This window comes from Podarcis melisellensis, assembly GCF_964234715.1.
Source record: "Podarcis melisellensis genome assembly, chromosome: 11".
NCBI lineage: Eukaryota > Metazoa > Chordata > Lepidosauria > Squamata > Lacertidae > Podarcis > Podarcis melisellensis.
This window is the reverse complement of record NC_138543.1, coordinates 3,692,698-3,718,229: the sequence shown is the minus strand read 5'-3', so window position 1 is coordinate 3,718,229 and position 25,532 is coordinate 3,692,698. Positions and strand designations below refer to the sequence as shown.

The window sequence follows — 25,532 nt, the reverse complement described above, 5'->3', positions numbered from 1 at the left end:
GTATTTGTGAAAGTTTTATGCAGTGATGTCCACAGGGCTGCACTGTGAATAATAACTTCAAACATGCAAGCCAGTCTTGCAACCGAACACAATTATCATTACAATGATTATTTTCCAGAAGAGATTAAAGATACACAACCTGCGTTTGCACTCTAAACCTGAATCTTGTTTTGTGTTCTTAACAAATGTACTCTTTCACAATACATTTATATTTGATGATGCAGTGACCAGATTAATTTCTAGAGCCTGCTTTGCTGATCATTATCACCCCAGTTTTGTTTCATCTGCACTGGCTTCCAGGCAGTCTCCAGGCAAAATTAAAAGTGCTGGTTCTTGCATATAACTGGCTTGTGACCATATATTGGAAGGACGCCTCCCCCCAATACAGTCCTATTCACTCATTGTGTTCAACATCAGAACATCTGTTATGCATCCCAACACTTTAAGAATCACAATTTGTGAGCATCTGAGACAGCTTTTTCCACTGTGGCATGCTGGTAATGGGACTCCCTATCTGCACAGGTGTGGTTGCTCCCCTCTTTTAATGATCAGTCATGATAATAAGACCATGTTATACAGCTAAGCTTTGAACATACGTTAAAATTCTCTACCTTTTTAGGCCGATTACACATCGCTCCTGGTTTTTAATGCATGAAGTCTACTAATTTCTGGCCGATTGCTTAATGCCTGCTAATGATTAGGGTTATGATGAATAATACTAAATTAAATACTTTGTTTTGATATAACAAGGTATTTCTTGTTACAGATAGGTAGCCGTGTTGGTCTGCCATAGTCAAAACAAAAAATTCCTTCCAGTAGCACCTTAAAGACCAACTAAGTTAGTTCTTGGTATGATCTTTCGTGTGCATGCACACTTCTTCCTTTCTTATTTTCTAAAGCAAGAATTCATAGAATGATCACTTAATATGGATGAGGTTTAAATAGTAAGATGTTTAGAATATGGATTATTGCTTTGTAAATGAAAAACATACAAAGTCCATGAGAATCTTTTCTTTTAAGGCAATCCAAGACTAAAGTCAGCCCACCTTTGCTTTTAAGTATATTTACAGGTGAAACCTGAACATGAGAGAGGTCAGCTCAGGAGTTTCAGCATAAAAACAAAACAAGACACTTTGCATAGCAGAAGTTATTTCATACACAGCTGACTCTTGTCTTTAATGAAGCAAACATGAAAGTCTAGTGTGGGCCTGTGACTCCGACGACTTCATGAGTCTCTGCCAATTTGTTCAAACCAAACTAATTATCTGGCAGGACTCCTGCATACCATAGTAGTTAAAGAAACCATAATTGCTTCCTAAAAATTATCACAGGGCTCAAGTGATGAATGTTTGTAGGCTTCTTCCCGGCAGAATCCACACTTCTGAAAACTTGGTTTTAAAAACGGAAAGTGTCATTTAGTTAGTATGTATAGCCTGTCAGCAAATGCAATATAATATAATGAAAGTCTTATAATGGAATGCCTAATGGACAGCTACTTGCAATCTGACCAAATACTGTCCAACTGGCCAAAACAACTACCGTATTTTTTGCTCTATAAGACTCACTCCCCCCCCCCTAAAAAGTAAGGGGAAATGTGTGTGCGTCTTATGGAGTGAATGCAGGCTGCGCAGCGATCACAGAAGCCAGAACAACAAGAGGGATTGCTGCTTTCACTGCGCAGAGATCCCTCTTGCTGTTCTGGCTTCTGAGCTTCTGAGAATTTTTTTTTCTTGTTTTCCTCCTCCAAAAACTAGGTGCGTCTTGTGGTCTGGTGCATCTCATAGAGCGAAAAATACGGTACATTCTCTAATCTTTTGATATATCCGCTGTATGTTTCATTTCATTTCACTTTTAATTTGTATGCCTCCTTTCTATATTACTATGCACAAGGCGGTTTACAAACTGAAGAAACAACAGACAGCAAAGATCACATATGATCCAATACAAAAACATTCATAATAAAAACATAACTTTAAGATAAACAACCTACTGTATATCATATAAAGAAATATTCAATAATCCATTAGAATATAATAGCAAACAGTAAAATCAAATACCATCAAATAATGTGACACCTATTAAAAAGCAATAAAGTAGTGGGCAGTGATAAAGAACTACTTTTGGCAAAACGATGCCTGGCTAGTTGCCAAAGTATAAATTGCCAAAGCTGAACTTTAGTTGGTCACTGAGTGGGAGCTAACACAGAAAGTAAGCCACAATGAGCCAGCAGAGACTATCATGGCCCAAGCAATGTTGTAGCCTGAGCAGGGTGTGAGTAGCAAGTGGGGCAGGCTGCCTCTTTCCCCAATCTCCACCATCCCCACCCCAGACCTGTGAAGGTGACTGAGGCACCTCCGCCAATGAAGACTGACAGAGGCTGCCTCTGGCTCACAAGGAGACACCCCCCTAGCCAGAAGATATTGTCTCTGGGCTTTGGATGGGTCTTCTTGGGGAGGCAAGTTCTGACACCTTTGGAGCTAGAAAAAAGCTTTGGTTGTGGGGGTTCATTACACATAAACAGGGAACTAACTACTTTAGCCCTGGCAGCTCCTGCAATAAATACTAAGAAGTGGTCTTGTTTTGGATTTCTTAATATTAGGAAGAGTCAAACAGGACATGTAAAAGTGTCTCTACAATTTAAGGCATATAAATTACTATGAGTATTAAATTACTTAAACTGAGGTAACACACAGTCCTTTTTTAAAAAATAATAATAAGGATATTACATAAACAATATTGGGCAACCTGAAAATTGTAGCTTTTTCACAGCTCAATACTTGATACTTGTGACACCAGCAATAATAATAATAATAATAATAATAATAATAATAATAATAATAATAATAATAATATGCTCAGGATAGCACAAATATCTGTAGTAGGTATTTCCATCCTCTGAAGTTCTTAAGAAAGAAGAGTTTCCTCATTACACCCCACCAACGAACTCAGCAGCTAGAAGTCCATGCCCCCACGTTTTCCCACTCTCATTCTTTGAAGATTTTGGCTTTCATGTTTTGGGCCAAGCTTTCTAATCTTGCAACCATCTATTCCTGCTGTATTATAGCCCCATATTCTGTTTAATTATTTTTTATACATGCCAAATTAACAAGGAAGTTTGACTATGCTGTTTTCACCAGCCAAAGCCAGCAAGGAGAAAAGGCAACTGGGACAAAAAATGACAGCTAGAATAATCTATTGCACATGTTAGGGGAGATACTGTTTTAATTGTTTTGAGTTTAGATGGCTGATTATTATTTTTTAAATGGTCAACTAGCTTAGAGGTCTTTTGTTCTAGTAAGTAGTTTACATGTTTTATTATATAAATAAATAAAAATTCTTAATCAGTACCAAATGTCCTTCGGGGTCAATCTATGAATCTTGAGTGGGCATTCAAAAAGTACAATTGTACCTACCTGAATTGTAAGTTTTTAATTCCCAATGAAAGGTCAGCAGATTGGGTCTTGGTTGCACCCACAGGTTGCAGGCAGGCAGCAATGTTTTGGGCCGCAAGACTCCCAGGATTCAGTTTGTGAACTCACAAAGCTTGAGAAAGGACAGGAGTTATAGAAGGAAAAATCAAATTCTACGCCTGAGACATACAGAGAAAGGAGAAAGTAGAGCGAAAATGATAGGTACTGCAGTCTGTCTTAAGGGCAGATCCTGCACCTTTCATTGGGAATAGCAAACTACAATTAAGGAAGGCACAATCATACTTTTTCCCATTTCCTGGTCAGGGAACATTTTAAGAGTTGCCCCTCTAAGGAATCATTTCAAGAGTGGATGGGAGGAGAGGGGGAAAGTGAATGGTCATGACAGGATGGAGGAGAGAGCCACCACTTCGTGATAGTTTTTGGGCAAAGGCCTCTACCGAGGCCATTCTGGAAACAGGAAAAGATATTAGAAAATTCCAGTTTCTTGTAGGAACATCTTGTGGTCATGCACCAGAGCCAAAAGGTTTTCCGGGTGGATTGGTATAAGTAGAGGGCCTCCTGGATTAGAGTTTATCAGTGATGTCTGCAGGTTAAGTCCAGCTTAGTTAGGTGTCACCGTTCAAACTACATGTAATCAGCTGGAGCCACTCGGGATCTGGATCAAGAATTGGACCTTGAGAGAGAAGATTTGTTCTGTGAGGTGCAGTATTTGAGGGAACAAAGAGCAATGAGACCAAATGGTGCAATGAGGTGGACTCTTGCCTTCAAAGGTGGGAGCAAACTGAATCCTGGGAGACCTACATCCCAAAATGTTGCTGCCTGCCTTCGACCTGTGAGTGGAGCCAAGGCCCTTACCTGCTGACCTTTCTTTGCAGGAATGGGAAAACTTGCTGGGGTAAATAATGTTGGAGTTTTAGGTAGTTCCCTTCCCTCCTATCCAGAGAATAAAATCCTAGATGCTAGATTTCTCTGTTGGCCACTTAATTAAGTGGAACATAGCAAAGAAAAATCAAGCAAGACTGTCCATCACTACTTGGCAACCAAAACAAAAAATACTGCTCCATCATTTGCAATGACTAAATATGTGTGATGAGCTTGCAGAAAGAAAACAACAAAGGGACCATTGTAATTGCTATGATAACAACAAGGCTAGAGACAAATAAGTTATCAAAAAAGTATCAATTGGGTTAAAATGAAAAATTGACACTTTTAAAAAAGAATCTTGTTTCCTTATGCTCAGAAATAGTGACGTTTGTACAGAGTCTGCTTGTGTCATTCCCCTCATTGTACTTACTCAACCATGCTTTCAGTTGTTGATTTGCTTGGCAAAAAGTGTGGCATCTTGAGTACAGTGGAAGCTTGAGGTCTGAGCTGTCTATTATTAACAAACCTAACATTAATGAGTTGACTGGAGGCCATCAGTTACAAGGGTTATATAGAATGTATGGCTGAGATCAGTGTATTGCATGTAGTACATGTGAAAACGATCTAAGGGTCTTGGTGGACCACAAGCTTAACATGAGTCAACAGTATGATGCAGCAGCAAAAAAAGCTAACACTATTCTAAGCTGCATCAACAGAAGTAGAGTGTCCAGATCAAGGGAAGTAATAGTCCCACTCTATTCTGCCTTGGTCAGACCACACCTGGAATACTGTGTCCAATTCTGGAGACTACAATTTAAGAAGAATATTGACAAGCCGGAATGTGTGCAGAGGAGGGCAACCAAGATGACCAAGGGTCTGGAAACCAAGCCTCATGAGGAAAGATTGAAGGAGATATGATAGTCATCTTCAAATATCTAAAGGGCTGTCATGTGGAGGATGAGCAAGCTTATTTTTTCTTGCTTTGGAGGCTAGGATCCTGTGGATTCAAGTCACAAGAAAGGAAATTCTGACTAAATACCAGGAAGAACTTTCTGACAGTAAGAGCTGTTCGACAGTGGAACAGACTCCCATGAGAAGTAGTGGACTTTTCTTCCTTGGATTTTTAAGCAGAGGTTGGATGGCCATCTGCCATGGATGATCTAGTTGAGATACTGGCATTAGAGGGATTTGGACTAGATAACTCTATGATATAATAAATATGTCTTACCTGGAGTTCTGTTTTTATGTCCTCATTTTTAACTTTTTAAACTTTTTTAAATGATTTAATGATAATGGTGGCCAGAATTGGATTATTCCAACATCTATGCCAGCACAAAATTCTAAATCATGGCATTGCATCTTCATTTCAGATGCACCAGGATGATGACACTATTTGGAATCAAAGCATTTGGATTGATTCATTTTACATAGCAATCCAAGCATAACGAGATAGAAACTCTGAGCATTCCTCTGTAAAATGAATGGCCTTTGTGCAGTTATCTATGGTTTTGTAACAACCACTTTTGATTACTGCAATGCAGCGTACGTCGGAATGCCTTTGAAGAGCATTTAAATACTTCATCTAATTCAGGACATACAGTGGTACCTCAGATTACACGCGTTTCAGGTTACAGGCTCTGCTAACCCAGAAATAGTACCTCGGGTTAAGAACTTTGTTTCAGGATGAGAACAGAAATCATGCTCTGGTGGTGCGGCAGCAGCAGGAGGCCCCATTAGCTAAAGTGGTGCTTCAGGTTAAGAACAGTTTCAGGTTAAGAACAGACCTCCGGAACGAATTAAGTACTTAACCCGAGGTACCACTGTAGTTGTGACGTTAACTTGGACCCTCATATCAAACATATATTGCTGATGCTTAAAGTTCTGCAGTGCCTTCCAGTGTATCTTCAGATGCAATTCAAAGTGCTGTTTTAAAGTCCTAAAAAGCCTGCAACAAAGATATCTGAAGGGCTGCTGGTCAGCCAGTTCTCAGGTGTCCAGAACAGAGAAGTCAAGTCAATAAAACTGCTCAGCTTAGTCATACAGAAAGGAAGTGGCGCATCTGCCTTTAGGCCCTGACATACCATTCCCACCATAAATGTATTTTGTTTCCTAAACAGGGGAGAAGCATATTAAGACTCACAAAAGGGAACTTGTGCTTTTAAGAATTATGGAGTTTGTGGAGCTTCCACCTTTTTCTCCACCTTTCTGTATTCAGGTAATAATAGGCAGACTAGCCCCATACCTTGTCTACACAACTTGACAGTCACTGAGCTGTTTTAGTCTACCTGTCATGTATGGTGAGTCAATAGGAACTCAGTAAGCCTCTCGGTTTTATGACCACCCTGAGACTGCAAAAATGACGCTTGCCAGACCACAATACAGTGAACTATGTTCAGCTATGTTCCAGTCACAGACAGAAAAAATAGGCATTTTATGAACCTAGTGAACAACAACTCTACGTATTTGATTCCTGTTTGGTATAGACACAACAACCAGTTTTAGATTACTCAAAGCAGCACCTAGACACCAGAATTACAAGCAAGTATCAGAAGCTACCTGAGAAAGTATCACCAATACCATTCTGAAAATGAATGCAGTTTAAATATTTGTAACTCAACTTTATTCAAAGATCTAACCATATACATAGTTGTTGTTTATATATATATATACACACACACACATATATCATATTGTATATGCTCAAACAGCTTCTTCACCACAAAAAAAATTCTTTCCATTAGCACCTTAAAGACCAACTAAGTTAGTTCTTGGTATGAGCTTTCGTGTGCATGCACACTTCTTCAGATACACTGAAACAGAAGTTTCCAGACTCTTCTATATAGTGAGAAGGTGGGGAGGGGTATTACTCAGAAGGGTGGTGAGAATGGGTGGTGGGAATTATCTGCCAATCACCCATTCCCACCACCCTTCTGAGTAATACCCCTCCCCACCTTCTCACTATATAGAAGGGTCTGGAAACTTCTGTTTCAGTGTATCTGAAGAAGTGTGCATGCACACGAAAGCTCATACCAAGAACTAACTTAGTTGGTCTTTAAGGTGCTACTGGAAAGAATTTTTTTTGTTTTGACTATGGCAGACCAACACGGCTATCTATCTGTAGCTTCTTCACCATATGTCATGTATATGTGAGATGCAAAAGACACAATTCATACCCTGCATTACCTTTACTAGATAAAAGTTAAAAATTCTAACAAAAATAGAATTTCTCAACTTGTGCAATTAGTGCTGTAGAAAAAAGAGAGAGCACATGATACAACTGAATTTCCAATGCCTTGCATTCCACAGAGGAGGGCCTTACTTGTTTTCATTGCTGGCATCATAACGAGGCATGGGGTCAATATCATTACCATTGACATCAAAACTGGCATCTGGGTCCTGCAGTCAACAGAGAAGGGAAATGGAAAGAGAGATGGAAAAAGAATGAACTGCAGATCCTCATTAATTAGCCATTGACTCATCTGGCTCATACATTCCTCAGCAGGTTTCTACAGGAGTGTAATTAGGTTAACTAACATTCCTGTGGTTTTGTGGTTGCTGCATGGTTTAGGAAAGCAATACATGTTCTAAACCTGCAGGATTTATATATTATTTAAATTACTTCTGGAAAATTGAAGTTGCATTAAATTTTTTTTTATAATTTATGAAAACTACTGTTTTAATCTAAGTAGTACTTAGTTGTGTAGTTTTAGTTATTTACTATATTTCAAATTTCTTTTCTTTATCAAAATCCTCTTTATCACAGTAATAAATAGTTTGTTCACAAACTTGAATTACATTATTCTTGTTAAAAGGCCAAGGAATTTAAATAATTCTAAGAGAACATTATTTGCCTGAAGGAAACATTTCCATGCGTCAATAAAGAATTTAAACATACAACTTGAAAAATAAAGCCGTTTGGGGAAAGTGTATCTTTATTAACAGTAGCTACTAGATGACATATTTTTTTGTATCTTCAGGGAGCATATGCAACTTTTAATGGATGTGAAATGTGGTTCTGTCTTCTCCATATTTGCCTGTAGAAAACAATGTAAACATCTGTGTATCTTTGCAACTCTTGTTATTTGATGTGGTAGAATGATGAGGCAGATTAATCTTTATTTCACCTTTGTTCAAAACTAATTAGTCTATTGCCTTCAAGTGATTCTGTATAACATTGCCAAAATATATTCATTCACATATGTAATACAATTAAACATTAATGTCATTTTCTCTTATGTGATTTTTTTAGCTTAGGTAATAGGTAGCAAACGACGTGGAGAATTAAGTTGATCTGTTAAATTCATGAAGGACTTGAATTGGTGGAGTTAGTAATCCCTGGTTAATTTATGCTCAGTGAGAATCTAGAAATGTGTTAACTATTGAGATTCTACCATGTCCTAATAATATATTCTAGCAGCAAGCTAAGGATAGTGCCGAACAGGAAGTGTAGCAGAAAATACCACCAGATACTTTTGAATACTGGAGTTTAGAGATATTATTGGTGCTTTGTTGGTATGGTAGTTGGACTCGCAGCAATCAAAACAGGGATCATGGCCCTGAACATAGATTATGTGTGAATTGTGCAGCAATTCAGAATCCTGTTCATCAGCAACTCTATCTGAAACAGGGCTGCCAACATTGGGGTAGTAGGGTGTGGCCTGCCGTAAGAGCCCTCTGGGTTAGAGGGCATGGATTGCGTGTGACTGATGCAGTGATTCAGAATATTGCTCGCCTGAAAAGTACACCAAATATGGCCACATAGCAAAAGACCAAGACAAGATTAATTATTGAAACAACACAGCAAATGCATTACATTTGAGCTTGTTTGTGTAGGACAAGACCAGATTCGGTTTACTGATAGGTAAAATTTCAGCAGTTAGTGGTGCCCATGTCTCAGATGCATGGCTTGCAAAATGAAAATTGTAAGTTTCATTCTGAGTCTCCTGCACACCTTTTCAGAGGATACTTTAATTAAGAAGTATACAAATTGTTAAAATAAACAATTAAGCATAAAAGAATAAAACAGCTATCCAAAGCACTGTGGAGACTCACATAATTCTGCATCAAGTCTGGGTGGTTTCTTTCAATGCCATCATCCAAGATGGTGATCACAATATTCTTTCCAGTGTAGCCTCTCCTCCAAGCACCTACAATATTCATATCTGACTGACAGAGGTTTATATTATCGCTGCAGTGCTATAGGAAGAAAAATAAACAAGCAAAAAAAAGCAGGAAATTAGTTGCCAGTGCAATGCAAGGAAATATTAGCCTATTCATTAGTATAACCAATTTAATTATCCACAAATGAGCATATTGATTTAAACTGGAGAGACAGAAAATCAATGCCCTAATTAACAAACAGCAAGATAATTTGAAAGGGATGCTAAATGAAATGAAAATAGAGCTAGTTATTTCTTTTGAGATTGCTCATCATATCAGGGTATAGTTATTAGAGCACTTAATTGTTATTATGGGCCTTTAGAAACCCCACAGCTCTTTTCTAAGCATTCAATAGTACAGTACACTTGATTGCTGGGGGGAGAAAGTGTATTTGAATTTTCCAACTGTATGTGGATAAAAGTAGACAAAATGCCTGCACAGAATAGCCATGGAAACACAAAAAATGCTTGGGGTGGGTGGGAAGGGAGAGGCAGTGTTATGTACTGTATAATCCCTGAAATAGCTGTCTGGAAACTTATCCAGATTCCTTTATATCTACAAAAAGAGAGTTCCTGGCATGTTTAGTGCAGCACCAGCAGGAGGGGAACAGCAGCTAAGAACCTGTAGCCAAAACAATTCCCCCCAAATAATTGCCACTTTAGGTGCTTATTGAAGAGCAGCTATGACAGAGCTTTTGTACACCAGTTTATGTTAAATGAAAAATGAACTGTTCTCTCTCATATTTTCTTTGTTTTGTATGGGGGAGGTGAGTTTATAAAGAAATGAGGCTGACATTTGGGAACCACAGAGAGTGTGAATCCTTTTAATGAGTATCCTATTCAGGCCTTCCTCAGGAGTGGTGCTTTGCTCCAGCTCCCCTGGGCTCCATGAGAACAAGCAGAAAACGGGGGAATAAATTCTTAGAACAAGTATCATAGCAACACATACTAGCCACAAGAGTTCTCAAAAGTTTATTCACCCCCCCCCAATCAGTTCCCTTGTACTCCATGCAATCTATTAGTGCTTTGGAATTTGTAAAGGTGGCAAGTAGGTTTGGTTTTTTTTAAAGTGCCATGTATTGGCCTTATTTCTATACTGCTTATTTCTATATTGTGTCCTAAATCTTAACCCTTTTCATCATTACCACTTTCACTATTTCGTCTTTCGCCTCCCATTCTAATAATAATTTATACATTTTTAATTCAATTTCTCTCTTCCTTCAAGCTTTTTTTTTTCAAAAATCAGAACTCATAATAAAACCTTTTAATAGATCCTTTTTAAAATTCTCATTGGTGTGATAATATTGAAACCAATCTGATATCCATTCTCAGATTTCTTCAAACTTTTTCAATTTACATACATTTCCAGAAAAATATATCTCTATATTTACCCCACTTCTCCATCATATTTATTTTCTTTTGAGTACTGACTGGTTTCTATAGGTGAAAACCATAAAGGTGTTTTCTTTTCCAATAAAGCTTAGTTTGTTGTTATTTAGTCGTTTAGTCGTGTCCGACTCTTCGTGACCCCATGGACCAGAGCATGCCAGACACTCCTGTCTTCCACTGCCTCCTGCAGTTTGGTCAAACTCATGCTGGTAGCTTCGAGAACACTGTCCCATCACCTCGTCCTCTGTTGTCCCCTTCTCCTTGTGCCCTCATCTTTCCCAACATCAGGATCTTTGCCAGGGAGTCTTCTCTTCTCATGAGGTGGCCAAAGTATTGGAGTCTCAGCTTCACGATCTGTCCTTCCAGTGAGCACTCAGGGCTGATTTCCTTAAGAATGGATAGGTTTGATCTTCTTGCAGTCCATGGGACTCTCAAGAGTCTCCTCCAGCACCATAATTCAAAAGCATCAATTCTTCGGCGATCAGCCTTCTTTATGGTCCAGCTTTCACTTCTTATAAAGCTTATAAAGCTTAGTATCTAGTCTATATTCCATATATACTCCTTCTTCTGCAATGATTTTAAAATTCTTTGTGTATTTTTACCTTATCATACCACAAATAAGCATGCTACCCATAATGTTTCCCATAACATTCCAGGTCTAACAATCCTGTATTCTTTAATTCCTATAACCAGATCATACAAGCTGCTTCAAAAGTACAGTGGTACCTCGGGTTAAGTACTTAATTCGTTGCAGAGGTCCGTTCTTAACCTGAAACTGTTCTTAACCTGAAGCTTCAGGTTACAGACTCCACTAACCCAGAAATAGTGCTTCAGGTTAAGAACTTTGCTTCAGGATGAGAACAGAAATCGTACTCCGGCAGCGCGGCGGCAGCAGGAGGCCCTATTAGCTAAAGTGGTGCATCAGGTTAAGAACAGTAGTTTTAAGTCTGGCAATTAGAATCCACCTCTTTTTTTACAACTGTTAAAATTTTAAATTTAATCCTTGGTTTTTTGATAACTCTTTTTGCTAGTAGTTTCATTTCTTTCTCTTTTTTTGTGTGTACAACCATTTTGCCTCAATGTATTTTTAAAACCCTGCTTTTTCTCATTTTTTACTTACTATAGAATCATAGAAACATAGAGTTGGAAGAGACCACAAGCCCCTGCCAAGCAGGAAACACCATCAGAGCACTCCTGACATATGGTTGTCAAGTCTCTGCTTAAAGACCTCCAAAGAAGGAGACTCCACCACACTCCTTGGCAGCAAATTCCACTGTCGAACAGCTCTTACTGTCAGGAAGTTCTTCCTAATGCTTAGGTGGAAAATCTTCTTTCTTATAGAAATCCCAATGCAATATGCTGAAGAGCAAGTTTTATAATGTTTCTGATTTGTAAACAAACAAGGCTGGGCTACTTAAATGACAGTCTGTCCAAGGCATTGTACAGTTTATAGCATAAAGATTTCAATTCTATTTCAAGATTCATTTTCAAGGTATTTTGACCCTGTCAGCCATAGTTTCTCGTAAACATAGCTGGTTATTCTCCCCCCCCCCCCCCCCGCAAACTGCCATGCACTCAAAATATACTTTTTATTATTTATTTTTAACCTGTCCTTCACTAAAATTAATCCCATGGCAGGGTACAACATAAAATATAATACATAATAAAATAAAATAAAAATCTAAAAAAAAAATCAAACTACTACAATAATAAATTAAGATTATATCACAGCAAACAAAACATCTCCAGTCAACTAACCAGTTAGTTTGGCAAATAAAAAGATGCCTAAAACTCATCGGGGTTGGTGTCTATGGAAACTGTGAGGGACGGGTGCTCCACAATCAGGTGCCACAGCAGAGAATGCCCTCTCACATGTTGCTGCCTATGTGGGGCTACCTTTGAAGGGGACTTGACTGGTGGCTGGGAGTGGCCGCCGGGACCATATAACACCAGTCGTAAAGGATGTTCACTAGCTCACAGTATGTTCCCGAGCAAAATTCAGTGTTGCTGCTGACCTTTACAGTCCTACATGGCTTTGGCCCAGTATACCTGAAGGAGAGTCTCCACCCCTATTGCTCAGTCCCGGACACTAAGGTCCAGCACCGAGGGCCTTCTGTTTGCGGTTCCTTCACTGTGAGAAGCAAAGTTACAGGGAACTAGGAAGAGGGCCTTCTTGGTAGTGGCATCCACCCTGTAGAACGCCCTCGTCAAGGAAATAAACAACTATCTGACTTTTAGAAGACATCTGAAGGCAGCCCTGTTTAGGGAAATTTTTAAAGATCAATGTTCTTATTATGTTTTTAGATATGTTGTAAGCCGCCCAGAGTGGCTGGGGAAACCCAGCCAGATGGGCAAGGTATAAATAAAATTAATAATAATAATAATAATAATAATAATAATAATAATAATGGGCTTTATGTCAACCCAAGAAACCTATCTGACTTTTGTATCTATTGCTGCCAAAACTAAAGAAAAGAATGCACTGACCAATGTCCAACCCACTCATAGGTTTTTCATCTCTTATCTTACAATAAAATAAACGACGAGTCCCGTTTATTCTTCTTCATCCAAAATATCCAGTTGATCTGGCAGCTTTCTTCCATTTCTATTAACGCTAAGAAATTAGCCCATAGGCAGCTCACTGAGGGAAATGACTCATAAGTTCAGTTATTTGGCTCAGACAAGCCATGTACCTTGGGCTGTAGAAAAGGGTGTGAGATTATAAACCCTATTCCTTTGAAAAGGTTTGGAAACCTGCCACAAGACAGCTTCTTTCTCCTTTAGTGATGTCAGCAGACTGTCCTTGCCTGAACTTTCTCTTCTCCAACAAGAGCAAAATCTTTACCATCACTGGTATGCCTTCCTTATATCTTCTTCTTCTTTGGCGATCACTCGTAGCCGAGTATGATTGTCTTCCATAAACACGGTTTTAACAATGAGTCCATAAGTGACTATGAAAGCCAATTCTGGATCCACACGTCCTTCCACAGTGGGGACATTGGTTTCTGGGTGGGAGTTGATCACGGTGTGGATTTGCCAAGCATGCCTTCCTCTTAGCACGTTTCTCCCTTGCGTCCTGAGTTTGTGTGTCTTCAAAGCCCATGACACCTCTGATAAAGGCCGTTGTCCAACTGGAGTGCTCGCAGGCCAGTGTTTCCCAGTTGTCAGTGTTTAGACTACATTTTTTAAGATTTGCCTTGAGAGAGCCTTTAAACCTCTTTTGTTGACCACCAGCATTACACTTTCCAGAACGGATTCCATTAGACTTCCAAGGTACAACTGTATACATATCCAAAGAACCTCTTTCAGGATTGGTGTCATATAGCAGTACTCTGACAACTGTATTCCGTACCAATTATAACTTCCAGGTGATTCAAGGACAAAGCTCCATGTAGAACACATTGCAATACTACAAACACGACATCACTAGAGTATGGCCAACTGTGGTCAGTAATCTCTATTCGGGAAGAGCTGAAGTTTGAAAAAGGCACTCCAAGACATGAAGGCCATCTGTATCTCTAGTGACCATTCTGGATCAAAGAGTACCTCCAGACAATATACCTGCTCTTTTCAGGGGAAGAACAAGCCTACTGAGAACACATGCTCTACCTGATTTCATCAAGCAGAATGAGGTACCTTTCTCAAGCACCTCAGCTATTCCCCTGAGCTCTTTAGCTGTTCCAGTCTTCTGGAAACAACATCCCCGCAGAGGCAATTGTTTGTTGCTGGCTTAGGCTGGAAGCTGTCTCATCTGGAAAAAAACTTATCAATATCCTAAATCATTGTTCTCTGGAACATAGAACCGACCAGAGTGGAGGCAAGCCTGGACTTAAATCTTTTTATTTTTATTTTATTGAAAATTTTAATTAAATGTTGTAATAATCATAGCAAAAATAAGTTTTGAGTCTGAAACAAGGATCACCAGCATCCAAAAAACCGTAACAATGCATTCACAGCTTGTAATACCTTGCACTGCATAAGTGTAGCTTTCCAGAATGAGTGTTGAGAAAATGAGGGCTGTAAATCTCTCATGTGACAATTTTCCTATGCGAAAAAAGGGACTCAGATCTCATCTGACTTATCCTGCTGGATTTCACCTTGGGCTAAACTGCACTGATGTTATTTTCTCAGTTAGTGCTATGTGCCATATTTCATAGGTTGGCATATCGTCTACTGAGTGAAAAGCCTTTCTTGGATTTTCAAAAGTGCACGATCTCCAGTCAAGCAGCAATCAATAACTATTATAATCTCTCCATGGCCCACATACTGTGTATGACTGTATCATATAAATGTTTAGAGCACACCTTTCAGTAGTAATTTCTTGTAAATTTTAGAACTCCCAGTGTGTCTGCATTTGACTTTTAACTTTGCTATCCCCATAAGCAAATAATCTTTATCTGCCTCTCTGTGCCTCCAAAAATGTTATGTTTCTCTTAAATATACTTCCCTAATAACTGATTTCATGGCCTCCCATATCCCAAATCCCATACAAGGTTAACATTCAGAGTACTATTCAAATAAAGGCATTCCTTTAACTTGGTTGACAATTTTTCTTGCTTTGACAATACTGAAGCATCCAATTGCCAAACTGGATTGTAAGACAATATGTTTCCCCACTTGACCTCGACAGTAATGGCTGCATGATCCAAAATGAGCACTGTACTTATATATGTATTTTGTATCTCAGTGAGTTAGAGATGAGGATGTAATTAATTGACAAATACATATTTTATCCCATGGAATAGAACCCAGTTTTATCAGTTGGGTGAAATTCCCTCCACAAATTGTACCTTGTGCAAAACCATGCAGCTTCTCATGTACTTTGAAATAATTATTTGTTTGGGCCACATACTGTAGCTCAGGTAAGCAGGCAATCACCCATGCGGCCCCCAAGAAATATGTTGCCACTGGAAACAGTGATATGTCTCTAAAATAAGACTGGTTTAAAAAATACTCTCTTATTTTTAAAACTGGCTGAATACAAAAAGTTTGCTTGATTGTGTTAGTGAAATATGGAGTAAAGTAGCTGTGTGTATAAAGAATACTATGTCACTTTGTCATGTTCTGTTTGAATAGTTAAACCTCACAGAAATGCTGCCTATAATAGATAGTCATTTGAACGATGATGAACAAAATGGTATTGTCATTCTAGAAAAAGGATACATGCAATTTATGGGAATGAAATAATTAAGAGCCTCACATAAATTATGTCTGTATTTATCAACAATTTCTGTTTATTAGGACTTTGGAGCCATTAAGGTGTATTGGTTAAATACTCATGTTAATTTTTCTCTGCTGCAGCAGCAATGAGTATATAATGAGCTGCTGTACTCTGAAATACTTATGATATTCATACTAACAACTCTAAGATGTGGTTACTGAGAATGCATACTGATCAGGAGCTAAACATCAATAAAGTCAGCAAATAAGTCTATGAGCTCAGTTTATTACACACTCTGCCATCATGATTTGCAATGCCTCAAGCAAACATGAAAAAGGAATATACTGGCCAAGGGTCAAAGAACCGTAAAACCAGTTCTATGAGCCAATGGGAGCTTTAGAGTTATTCTTCTCAAACAGTAGCTCCCCAACAATACTCCACAGCAAACAGAGGAGACCAGTATTTTTCATTTAAAAGCCATACACAGTGCCAGTAGAATTCACAGGCATATCAACAGTGTAAACTGATGCTACGATAAGCTAAAGATCCATCACCCTTGGCATTTCTTTCTCCCTTGCAGAGTTTAAGATGCTTGTGGCATTTTATTCAGCAGGTTCAGAAGCCAGTAAATAGAACTTTTGGCAGCTCCCTCCAGGAATTCAGTTCACATGCATTTTTTAAAAAAACAACAAGAAGAATTCTTTTAAGAAACGTGTCCGTTCATACTCCTGAAACACATGTGAAAAAACTGAAAATGTTCATCATAAAACAAATTGAGCTTGGGAGACCTCTCGTAAGCTGCTTTTTCTAAGTGAACCAATAGCTGGGACTATAAAGTTTTATTTCAGCCAGAGCTAGGGCTCACCAAAGTTCACCAAGAACTTTAATCTACAATGCCAGGACAAAAAAGCTGGTGTGTGTAAACATGTTATGTTGCTACACACACTTTGCACACATTGACCTGACTCATACATCATGCTAAGTCAGGGGCTGCCAAACGTTTGTGGGCAGTGGGTTGGATTATTTTCTCTGAAAGTAAAATCAACAGTCATAAGTGAAGTGTCCAACAATTAGTGAAACCCCACTCTATGTCAGGGACTGGGCAGAGGAGGAATGGTGGAGACTGCCTCCCAGCCTGACCCTTCCAGAGAAGAAGACAACAGTTCAGAATTAGGGGTTTGAGGGAGATCACAACTCAGAGGCAGATGAGGGGGAAAGCTGGGAAATAATGGGAGAGGAGGAGGAAGAGGAAGTACCAGTAGGGCAACAGAGGGTCTTTAGAAAGCATTCCAGACCCCATTCCCAGAACCTGGCGAGCTTGAAAGTACAGTGGTACCTCTAGATGTGAACGGCTTCCGTTCCGGAGCCCCATTTGCATCTAGAAGCAAACGTAACCAACGACAGCACGTCTGTGCACGCGCCTGTCGCTTTTCGCCGCTTCTGTGCATGACGTCATTTTGAGCGTCTGCACATGCGCAAGCAGTGAAGCCCAGAAGTAACGTGCTCCGTTACTTCCAGGTTGCCGCGGAGCGCAACTCAAATGCGCTCATCCTGAAGCACATTCAACCCGAGGTATGGCTGTAGTAGAGCAGAGAGCCCTCAACGCCACCTGTAGGGGATATGATGACAATGACGAATGAGGAAGTGGGAGAAAAGGGGAGTGGAGAGTCACTTGGGACAACGCCATTATTCCAAGAGGCTGTGTTCCAAGCCTCTCACTGTAAATATTGAATAAAAAGCAGATGGCAAGGACTTTTCCTTGTCTTATCCGCTCCTGGGGATTGTCTCCTCCGGTGTCTGACACACTATAGACCAATAAAAAATTTAAAGTGAAACCATCTCATTCTCAGCAAGGAGAAAAATATCACCTGATAGGTACTAAGCTTAATGTTACTACTTGGACCACCATTTAAGTAATTTCCCCCACATTTTAAATGTATATTTCGTTGCAGGTTTCAACGGATTTTCTCTTTAAAACCCACACAGAAACAGGACAGCACAGACTTAGTCCCGTCCAAAGCTTATTTTCAGCTTGAACTCAGTTCCAGCACCTCTCAGGTGAGCACCATTGCTATTATAAAAGAACAAAAGTGAGCTCATGGTGAGTTCTCACACCTCTAGAAAAATAGCATTGGTCTTTTCTAGAAAAATAGCACTGGTTTTGTCCCCATGTAAAACTGGAACAAATTAACACTGTAATGGGCTCATTCATCCCTAGTCAAGATTAAATGTCATATTTCTTCAAATTTTTGTGAAAAAATGCTAGTTTAATGAATATTGGTTCTAGGGACCCTTTACTAGAAAATTATTTACTGCTGCTCATTAAGAAGTACAAATGTATACACATCATTCCCATTATTTAAAGATAAATGAGTGGCCTCAATTTAAAATGGTGTTTGAGATGAAGAAAGTTGATGTGAATACTCTGATAGGCCATTTAATCTGTTGTTTGTTTAGTTCTTCTCTTAGGTAGACTTATCAAAGCATGGCTTAGAGAGTCTTCATAAGATCTATCTGGTCTTTCCATCTCATCCCACCCACACATCTGAATGTCAGATTTGTGCACACCAGAACCTGTACTTGAATCTAATTTAGGCTTGAGCGCCAGCTCCCACCCCACTTCACTGAATATAGATGATGCTGTAAAGGTAATGGTAATGGTAAAGGTAAAGGGACCCATGACCATTCGGTCCAGTTGTGGCCAACTCTGGGGTTGCGGTGCTCATCTCGCTTTACTGGCCAAGGGAGCCGGCGTACAGCTTCCGGGTCATGTGGCCAGCATTACTAAGCCGCTTCTGGCAAACCAGAGCAGCACACGGAAATGTCATTTACCTTCCCGCCGGAGTGGTACCTATTTATCTACTTGATCGGCAAGTCCCAGGCTCTGTGGTTTAACCCACAGCGCCACCCGCGTCCCTAAAGATGATGCTACGTATGCCCAAACTCCAAAATACTATGTACATTTGAATGCAGCATCTCCAGAATCTTACACTCCAAACTCTGCTTTCCCTATAGCAATTCTACTTAGAACCAGTTCTAAAGATGAAATTATTTTCAGATGTGACCCTAAATTAATTTAGACTAATAGTATTTATTCCAAGTAACTATGTTTATGAGTAGCATATAAGATAGCAGCATGCAAAGCATGCTGAGCTAAGTCCCTTAGATAGTAGGAGTCAACAGAATTATAATAAAGATCATTTGAGAAATATGAATGAAAGGTCTTTGATGAAGAAGTTGGAACAATAAACTTAGGTCAGCTCTTTTCATTGCTAGGCTATTTGTTAATCAAGATCTGAACAACTGCATAGTGGTATATTACTATTTTAAACATAATGCTGTTATAGCCACCAATGCAAACACTAGTTACTAATAAAACTTTCTAAGTTGTTTGTTTCTGCACCTGAAGCTACTTGTTGAAATATCAGACCAACTGTTTTACCAGCAAAGTGCCTCCTCAATCCAGTCACAATGAGTTCCTTGAAATAAAAACATGTTGGATGGCAGGGCTGTGCAATGCCCCCCCCCCCCACACACCTTGATCTTGCCATGTTAAACAGCAAGGTCTGAATGTTTGCTTGAAAAGCTTACAAGTCACCCTACATGACCAGCATTCCTGATCACAGGGAGCCTTGAAAGCAAGCCAACTGATTTAATAGGTCTAAGGTGAAAGGGGCAGGGTTGGCATGCACAGCCCCTGGAATCTCCAACACACTTTAACTTTAATAATGCGTGAATAGGGCTTGGGAGCCTTGAGAATAAGTATAACAAAAGACAGCAGAGACTTTTATATGGAAAAAAATATTATAAACAAATAAAACAGCAAATGAAAAATTTGGAAAAATTAGAAAGGTAATAGCAACAGTAAAAACAGCTTTGATAAGGCTCATTCAGAAGTGTTACCTTAAGAATCCCTAATAAAACTACACTGTTCTTTATGTCCTCCTTAAAGTGAGCATTGATGGAGAAAGATAATATATCCATAGTGAGGCCAGCATTCCATGTCTCGGTATCAAATTCCACGTTTGTACTTACCCACCAAACTTCTGATTGGGTGGGGACAGAGAAAACAGCCTTAAAAGCAGAATCATCTTCTTGGGCAAGTTTATAACCAAGGGGGTGATTCCTGAAATACTATGACCTTTAGGATTTTAAGAGTAAAAACCAGAACCCTGAAATGAGCACAGAAAACCTTCACAACTAGTCATATTGACCAAGGATTGGCATAATGTTATGTGACCTGCTGACTCCAGACCAAACCCTTGTGGGCTGCTTTTTGCGCCTACAGAAATTTTCAGACTTTGTTTGCTCCATATAAACTGCATTGCTGTAATCCAATTTGGGGAGAAAGGAAGAAGCTTGCACTAATGTTGGTCAGAAAACCACAAAAGTACCATATCATCACTCTGGGATCTATGCTTCTTCTCAAGAAATGATAGCTTTAATTAAAGATAAATGCAACATCCTTCAAGAAAAGAATTTCTCTCTGCTAACACAGGTTCCCGTCTCCCTCTACCATGATAAAACCTAACTGAATTGGTAACAGCTCATATGATCAAGTTTCATAACCTTTATTGCTTCACATAAAACAAAGTTATGGCATTCTATTTTGTTTACCATGAAACATTTTAGTCAAGAAATAGCCTATATGAACTTACCATGTACCACATACTTTGCCATTTGGGATCATTAAAATACACGGGTTGGATGCCACCAGGTTTGTAATCCCTCTTTGTCCTTATTTTTACAACCTGCTGTTCTATCCATTCCACCTGTCAATAAGGAAAACATGTGGTAAATACCAAAACAACACCATGGTTATCCTAAACAAATATATAAAATCTACAGTTGTTTGTTCCAAAAAAGGAGCTGAATACATTTCTTGGTGCAAAATTCAGGTTGATGTACTACTTTTCTTAAAAGTAAGTGGGGGGGGAGAGAGAGAGAGAGCGCAGTGCCTTAAATACTCTTAAAACAGGCTTTCAAGCTATACAGCAGGGTGGTTTTTCTATTATTACATGCACAAGATCTTGACAGAGAAGGAATGAATGCAGTCTACTTGCAACTTATGTACTTAATTTGCTTACCTCCCAATCAATCAATCAATCAATCAAAGGGGGCAGGCTTCCAGTGGGGGTGGGGAACCATAGACAATCTCAGCCACCACTACACTCACCTCGGAAGAGCATTCAAAGGTGCAGAGAGTGAGTGTTTTGACTATATGCGGTTTTGGTTTTACATGCTATTCCCAGAATGTAAATCCCATTTAAGTTGAGAGTCAACTACATAGCAAACGATACATAAATGTCTGTTTAAAAATAATGATTTTGTTAAATATTCTACGTATTTATTGTATCCCAATTATACATAGCCTACTCAGATCTGCAAGTCCTTTCTGTGGAATTCAGAATCTTCAATAAGTTTCTGACAATAAGTAACTTAGTTTGAAAACATGACCTGGAACCTTGATCATCTTCTGTTTGGCATCCCTTTTAAGTTACCTGTTGTAATTTAACCTGTTGCTCATTGTTCAGCTCTTTATTTTCCTGGAAAATGTTTTATTTTTAAAATGCTTCTGAACATTCAGCTGTGCTTGAAGTTTGATAAACAATCACTTCTGAAGTGAATTGCTACCTATTTTTTATTCTCTTTCTTTTGAATGGAATATTACCATAGCCACAATGAAACCTTTTGGTATATGTTACAAGATTAGATATTGATGAGAGCAGAGAAAACAAAACAGAACATATAATCAAAATAACAATAGTCTCTCATTTTAAAAAAGAAATATAATCACCACCCACATACAGCACATCAAAACCACTATAGATTATTTTCTATAAAGTGTAGCACAGAACAGTTGCTAACCTGTTCTTTTCATATTATATCTAAGAAATGCATCTCTGAATCACATTGCAATACAAATGTTTCATGGTGGGGGTTTTTTAACTTCTGTCAAAGGAAGTTCTGAGGCTTACGGAGTAGCTGACATACGGTATATTTACAGGAAATTTACTGCACTTTATTCTGCAAACCTATCGACCTTTCCCGTAAATATCCCAGTTTGGATTTACAGGATTTTGCAACCCTTGTGCAGGGTGACTTTTTAAGGTCGGCAATAGAAGCTGCAAGCAGAGTTCATTCAGGGTTGAGAAAACCAACACACAGCAGCAAAGGACAAATGCACATTTGATTTTTCCAGTGTTTCCTACAAAATAATAAACACTACTGATTCCTTATGTGTCCTGTGTAATCTGAACATGAGAGGCCTTCTTTCAAGTATGTCAACTGCCTGCAGCATCACTTAGAATACAGAGGCCGCCGTGCACAACTGGCAGTGGCTCCTACATGCACACATCCCTTCAGCGCCCATAAATTCTCCCTCATGCCATAGAGATTTGAGTAGACTAACGATTGCAAGAACTGAATTAGGAAAGGCTCTGTTGCGTTGAGCCTTTTGGTGTTAGCTTCTGTGTTATACCCATCTCTGCTATTTCTACTTGTTTTTTTTTTAAAAAAAGCAACAGTTTGAACAAGTCCTCAGTATTCCTCCATTCCTGCTTTACTCAACTGTGTGCCATTTTTTAAAAAAACACATTTTTTTTCATCTGTGTCCCTCCACTCTTGCTTTTCTCAAACTTCTACCATTGTTTGAGTAGAGGGAGAAGTGAGAAACTCTTCCAATCCTTAGCTTCCTTATGTGAGAGAGATAAAGAGCCCTCAAATATTCTATAGCACCTTCCCACAATCCTGAATTTCACTCCTGGTACCATGCATTATCTTCAGCATGAAGTTCCAAATTCAGTGCAGTAATTTAGAAAAGATATTTTATTAGCAAGCAAACACCCACATGTGTACAACATCCATCAACTTAAACTAACATTCTCTAACTTAATAAACTAAAAGCTTTGCTCTTAAAATCCTATTCATCTGCATATATTAGCATCAGTTGTGGGTGCAAAGAAGGCTGCAGAACGGGAGAGAGGTGGGAACGGGGTGATCTGTGCGCAATGGAGAGTTGTGAAAAGTAAGGAGGCGGGGAAAGGAAATAAAGGTGAAAATGGGAGAGCAAAGGAGGTTGCAAAAAGAGAAGGGAATAGCAGGCTTGGGAATGGGGTTAAAGATGAAAGCAAGGGGGTGAAAGGATCTGAAGACTAGGAGGGGATGATGGCTTCAAAGTTGGGTGGAAGATGGAAAAAGTGCTTGGTGGGTATGCGGGAGGTTACAATGGGTGTGGTCTATGTGCAAGGGAGGTTGCCCAAAATGAGGGGGTCAACTATAGACATGGGGCTGAAGGTGAAAACAGGGTCACAAAGCAAGGATGCAGAAAAGAAAAGTGGCTTCAGAAATGTGGTCGGGAAAGTGAAAAGTGAGTTTAGAAGTTGCGTGGGGTGGGGAGGCCTTTTTTGGCAGCCCCTGGTGGACAAGGGAAGGGGGGCCTGCAGGCCATGCTGTCCTGCAGTGTCCTTGTGGAGATCCTCCATGGCCAAGGAAGGGAGTCCGTGCTGCACTGCTTTGATCCCCCAATGGTGGCAGTGGAGGTACAGCTGCTCTGGAGCTGCCTCCCGTGTGCCACTCACAACAGCAGTGGTAGACTGTTGCTCACTTGCTCACCTGGCAGAGTGGAGCTGAGCATCACCTGCCTCAGCAGCCATGTAGTCTGCCCTGCTCCTCCTCCTCCTCCTTCACTGCTGCTGCTACAGTAGTGCCTCCTCCTCCTCTCTTCCCACCCCAACACAGCTGGCTGCCTCTCCCTGCTGAACAAGCCCCTCACTTTGCCCTACGAGCTCTCAGTCCAGTGGCACCTTCTGCCACCAGGCCACTCCCACCTGCTATGGCCAGGCGGCGGCTCCAGGAGCCACTCCCCCCCCCCCCGTGCACTCTTCTTCTTGGGCTGCATTTATTTACTGGCTTCACAGGAGGCATGAATCATTTTTGCTAGAAGCCTTCTAAAATAATAATGATGATAATGATATCACTATTACAATTCTTAAAACCCCTCCTTTTTATCCTGACAGGGATTCAATGTCTATGTTGTTAACAAAAGTGCATACATATGTTTGTGTATTATTCTTTTAAATAAATATTTTAAATATAATTAGTTTAATTACATTTTCAATTAAATATATTAATTGTGTGTTTTAAATAATATTAACTATATTGTGAACTCTTTAATTTAGAATATGGGAATTTAATTCAGTGCACAGATCACAGGTTTTGTATCAAAGTACTTTTATGGCCCACTTGGTCTGAGATGTTAGACCTCCATGCTCTAGGGGGTAAATGGAGGGGGAATAATGGGGGCATGGGGAGCAAAGTGGGCAATGATGCAGCCCCTAGTAATAACATACTAGCCAAAAATTTAAAACCTACATACTGCTCCACAGTACTTAAAGGTAGCCAAAACCAGTCTGTTTTGGCATGTGTTGGCCCGTATGTTATCTTGTCTTATTTTCTACAATTCCTAATATTTGAGCAAAGCTGATAAAATGCTGATAATCAAAATAAATTTATTCCCAGCTGGGTATAAATTAGTAAAGAAAGTTGCAAAAAAAATTAGCCAACTGTATGTGTTCAAAGTCATATGGGATTCTTTTTGATTTTTAAGTGAGTTTCGCCGTGTGCTGGGTTACCATAGTTTTAAAATTATTAATTTTTTTGTAATTGCACTGATTATATAGGTGGAGCTAAAGCAGAGAATCACTGTCTTCAATTTATAAAATGTGTCTTAAATTTGCACTGAGTCCACAGAGTAACTAAGTTGAATATAATAAGTGTCTGTGGGTTTTAGTCTTAGCAGCTATTTTCTAGTAATGTCAGTAGTTTCCTATGAATATTGTATGGATGTATGGACACATTTCTCTAATAGGTGGTATTTTTAAAGTGTTTTTTAAAAAGTGTTTTCATTTTTGAAATATCAATAGTTTGAAGCTCATACGCCCTGAAGAAGAAGAAGAAAATATATGGAGTAATTGATTATACAGATTTTCATTTCTGGAGAAAATGAGAGGCTGCAAAAACAAGGCTTCTTCACATTTAAACATTTCATAATGTCACACTTAGCTGTAGGAGTAATTGTGCATATTTTCTCATTCAGTTCAATTCCAAAAGTTCTATATTTCTATTTCCTGAATGTCTAGAAATCAAAGCCAAGCCAGATTGAAATCTAAATAATTGTTTAAAATACATTATTTCCAGTCTTGTAATCTCAGAGATCGCTTTTGTATTCAATGCAGTATTTTATAAACACTCTTCTAGTGGATAAGAATTGTCACAAGTTAACATTAAAAGGGACATTAAAAGAAAAAAAGAGAAACAGAATAAGATCCAATCTTTCCTAAAGCAAAGCAGTCCCCTTGAGTCATCAACTTGCTCTTAGGAAATAAAGGCTTACAATATACCAAGGCTGCAATCCAAAACCCCAATCCACCAGAGTGGAAAGGTTCGGTTGAGGCAAAGGTGTCCATCCAACAAGCCTTGTTCTGCCAGCCTCCACCATAGCATCTCAGTGTTTGCCTGGCAAAGGAT

General features: G+C 39.2%; 1 protein-coding gene across 6 annotated transcripts in view; it reads right to left on the bottom strand.

The window, feature by feature from the left end:
• The window catches only part of PCSK5 (proprotein convertase subtilisin/kexin type 5), a 151,078-nt gene that overhangs the window by 91,117 nt on the left and 34,429 nt on the right, over positions 1–25,532 (bottom strand). For all 6 annotated transcript variants that reach the window (XM_081930472.1, XM_081930474.1, XM_081930471.1 and 3 more), the window contains 3 exons: positions 20,663–20,776; positions 9,348–9,491; positions 7,615–7,691 (listed from right to left, as the gene is read on the bottom strand). In XM_081930472.1, coding sequence (XP_081786598.1) covers positions 7,615–7,691; positions 9,348–9,491; positions 20,663–20,776 — 335 coding nt within the window. The remainder of the gene's footprint in view (positions 1–7,614; positions 7,692–9,347; positions 9,492–20,662; positions 20,777–25,532) is intronic.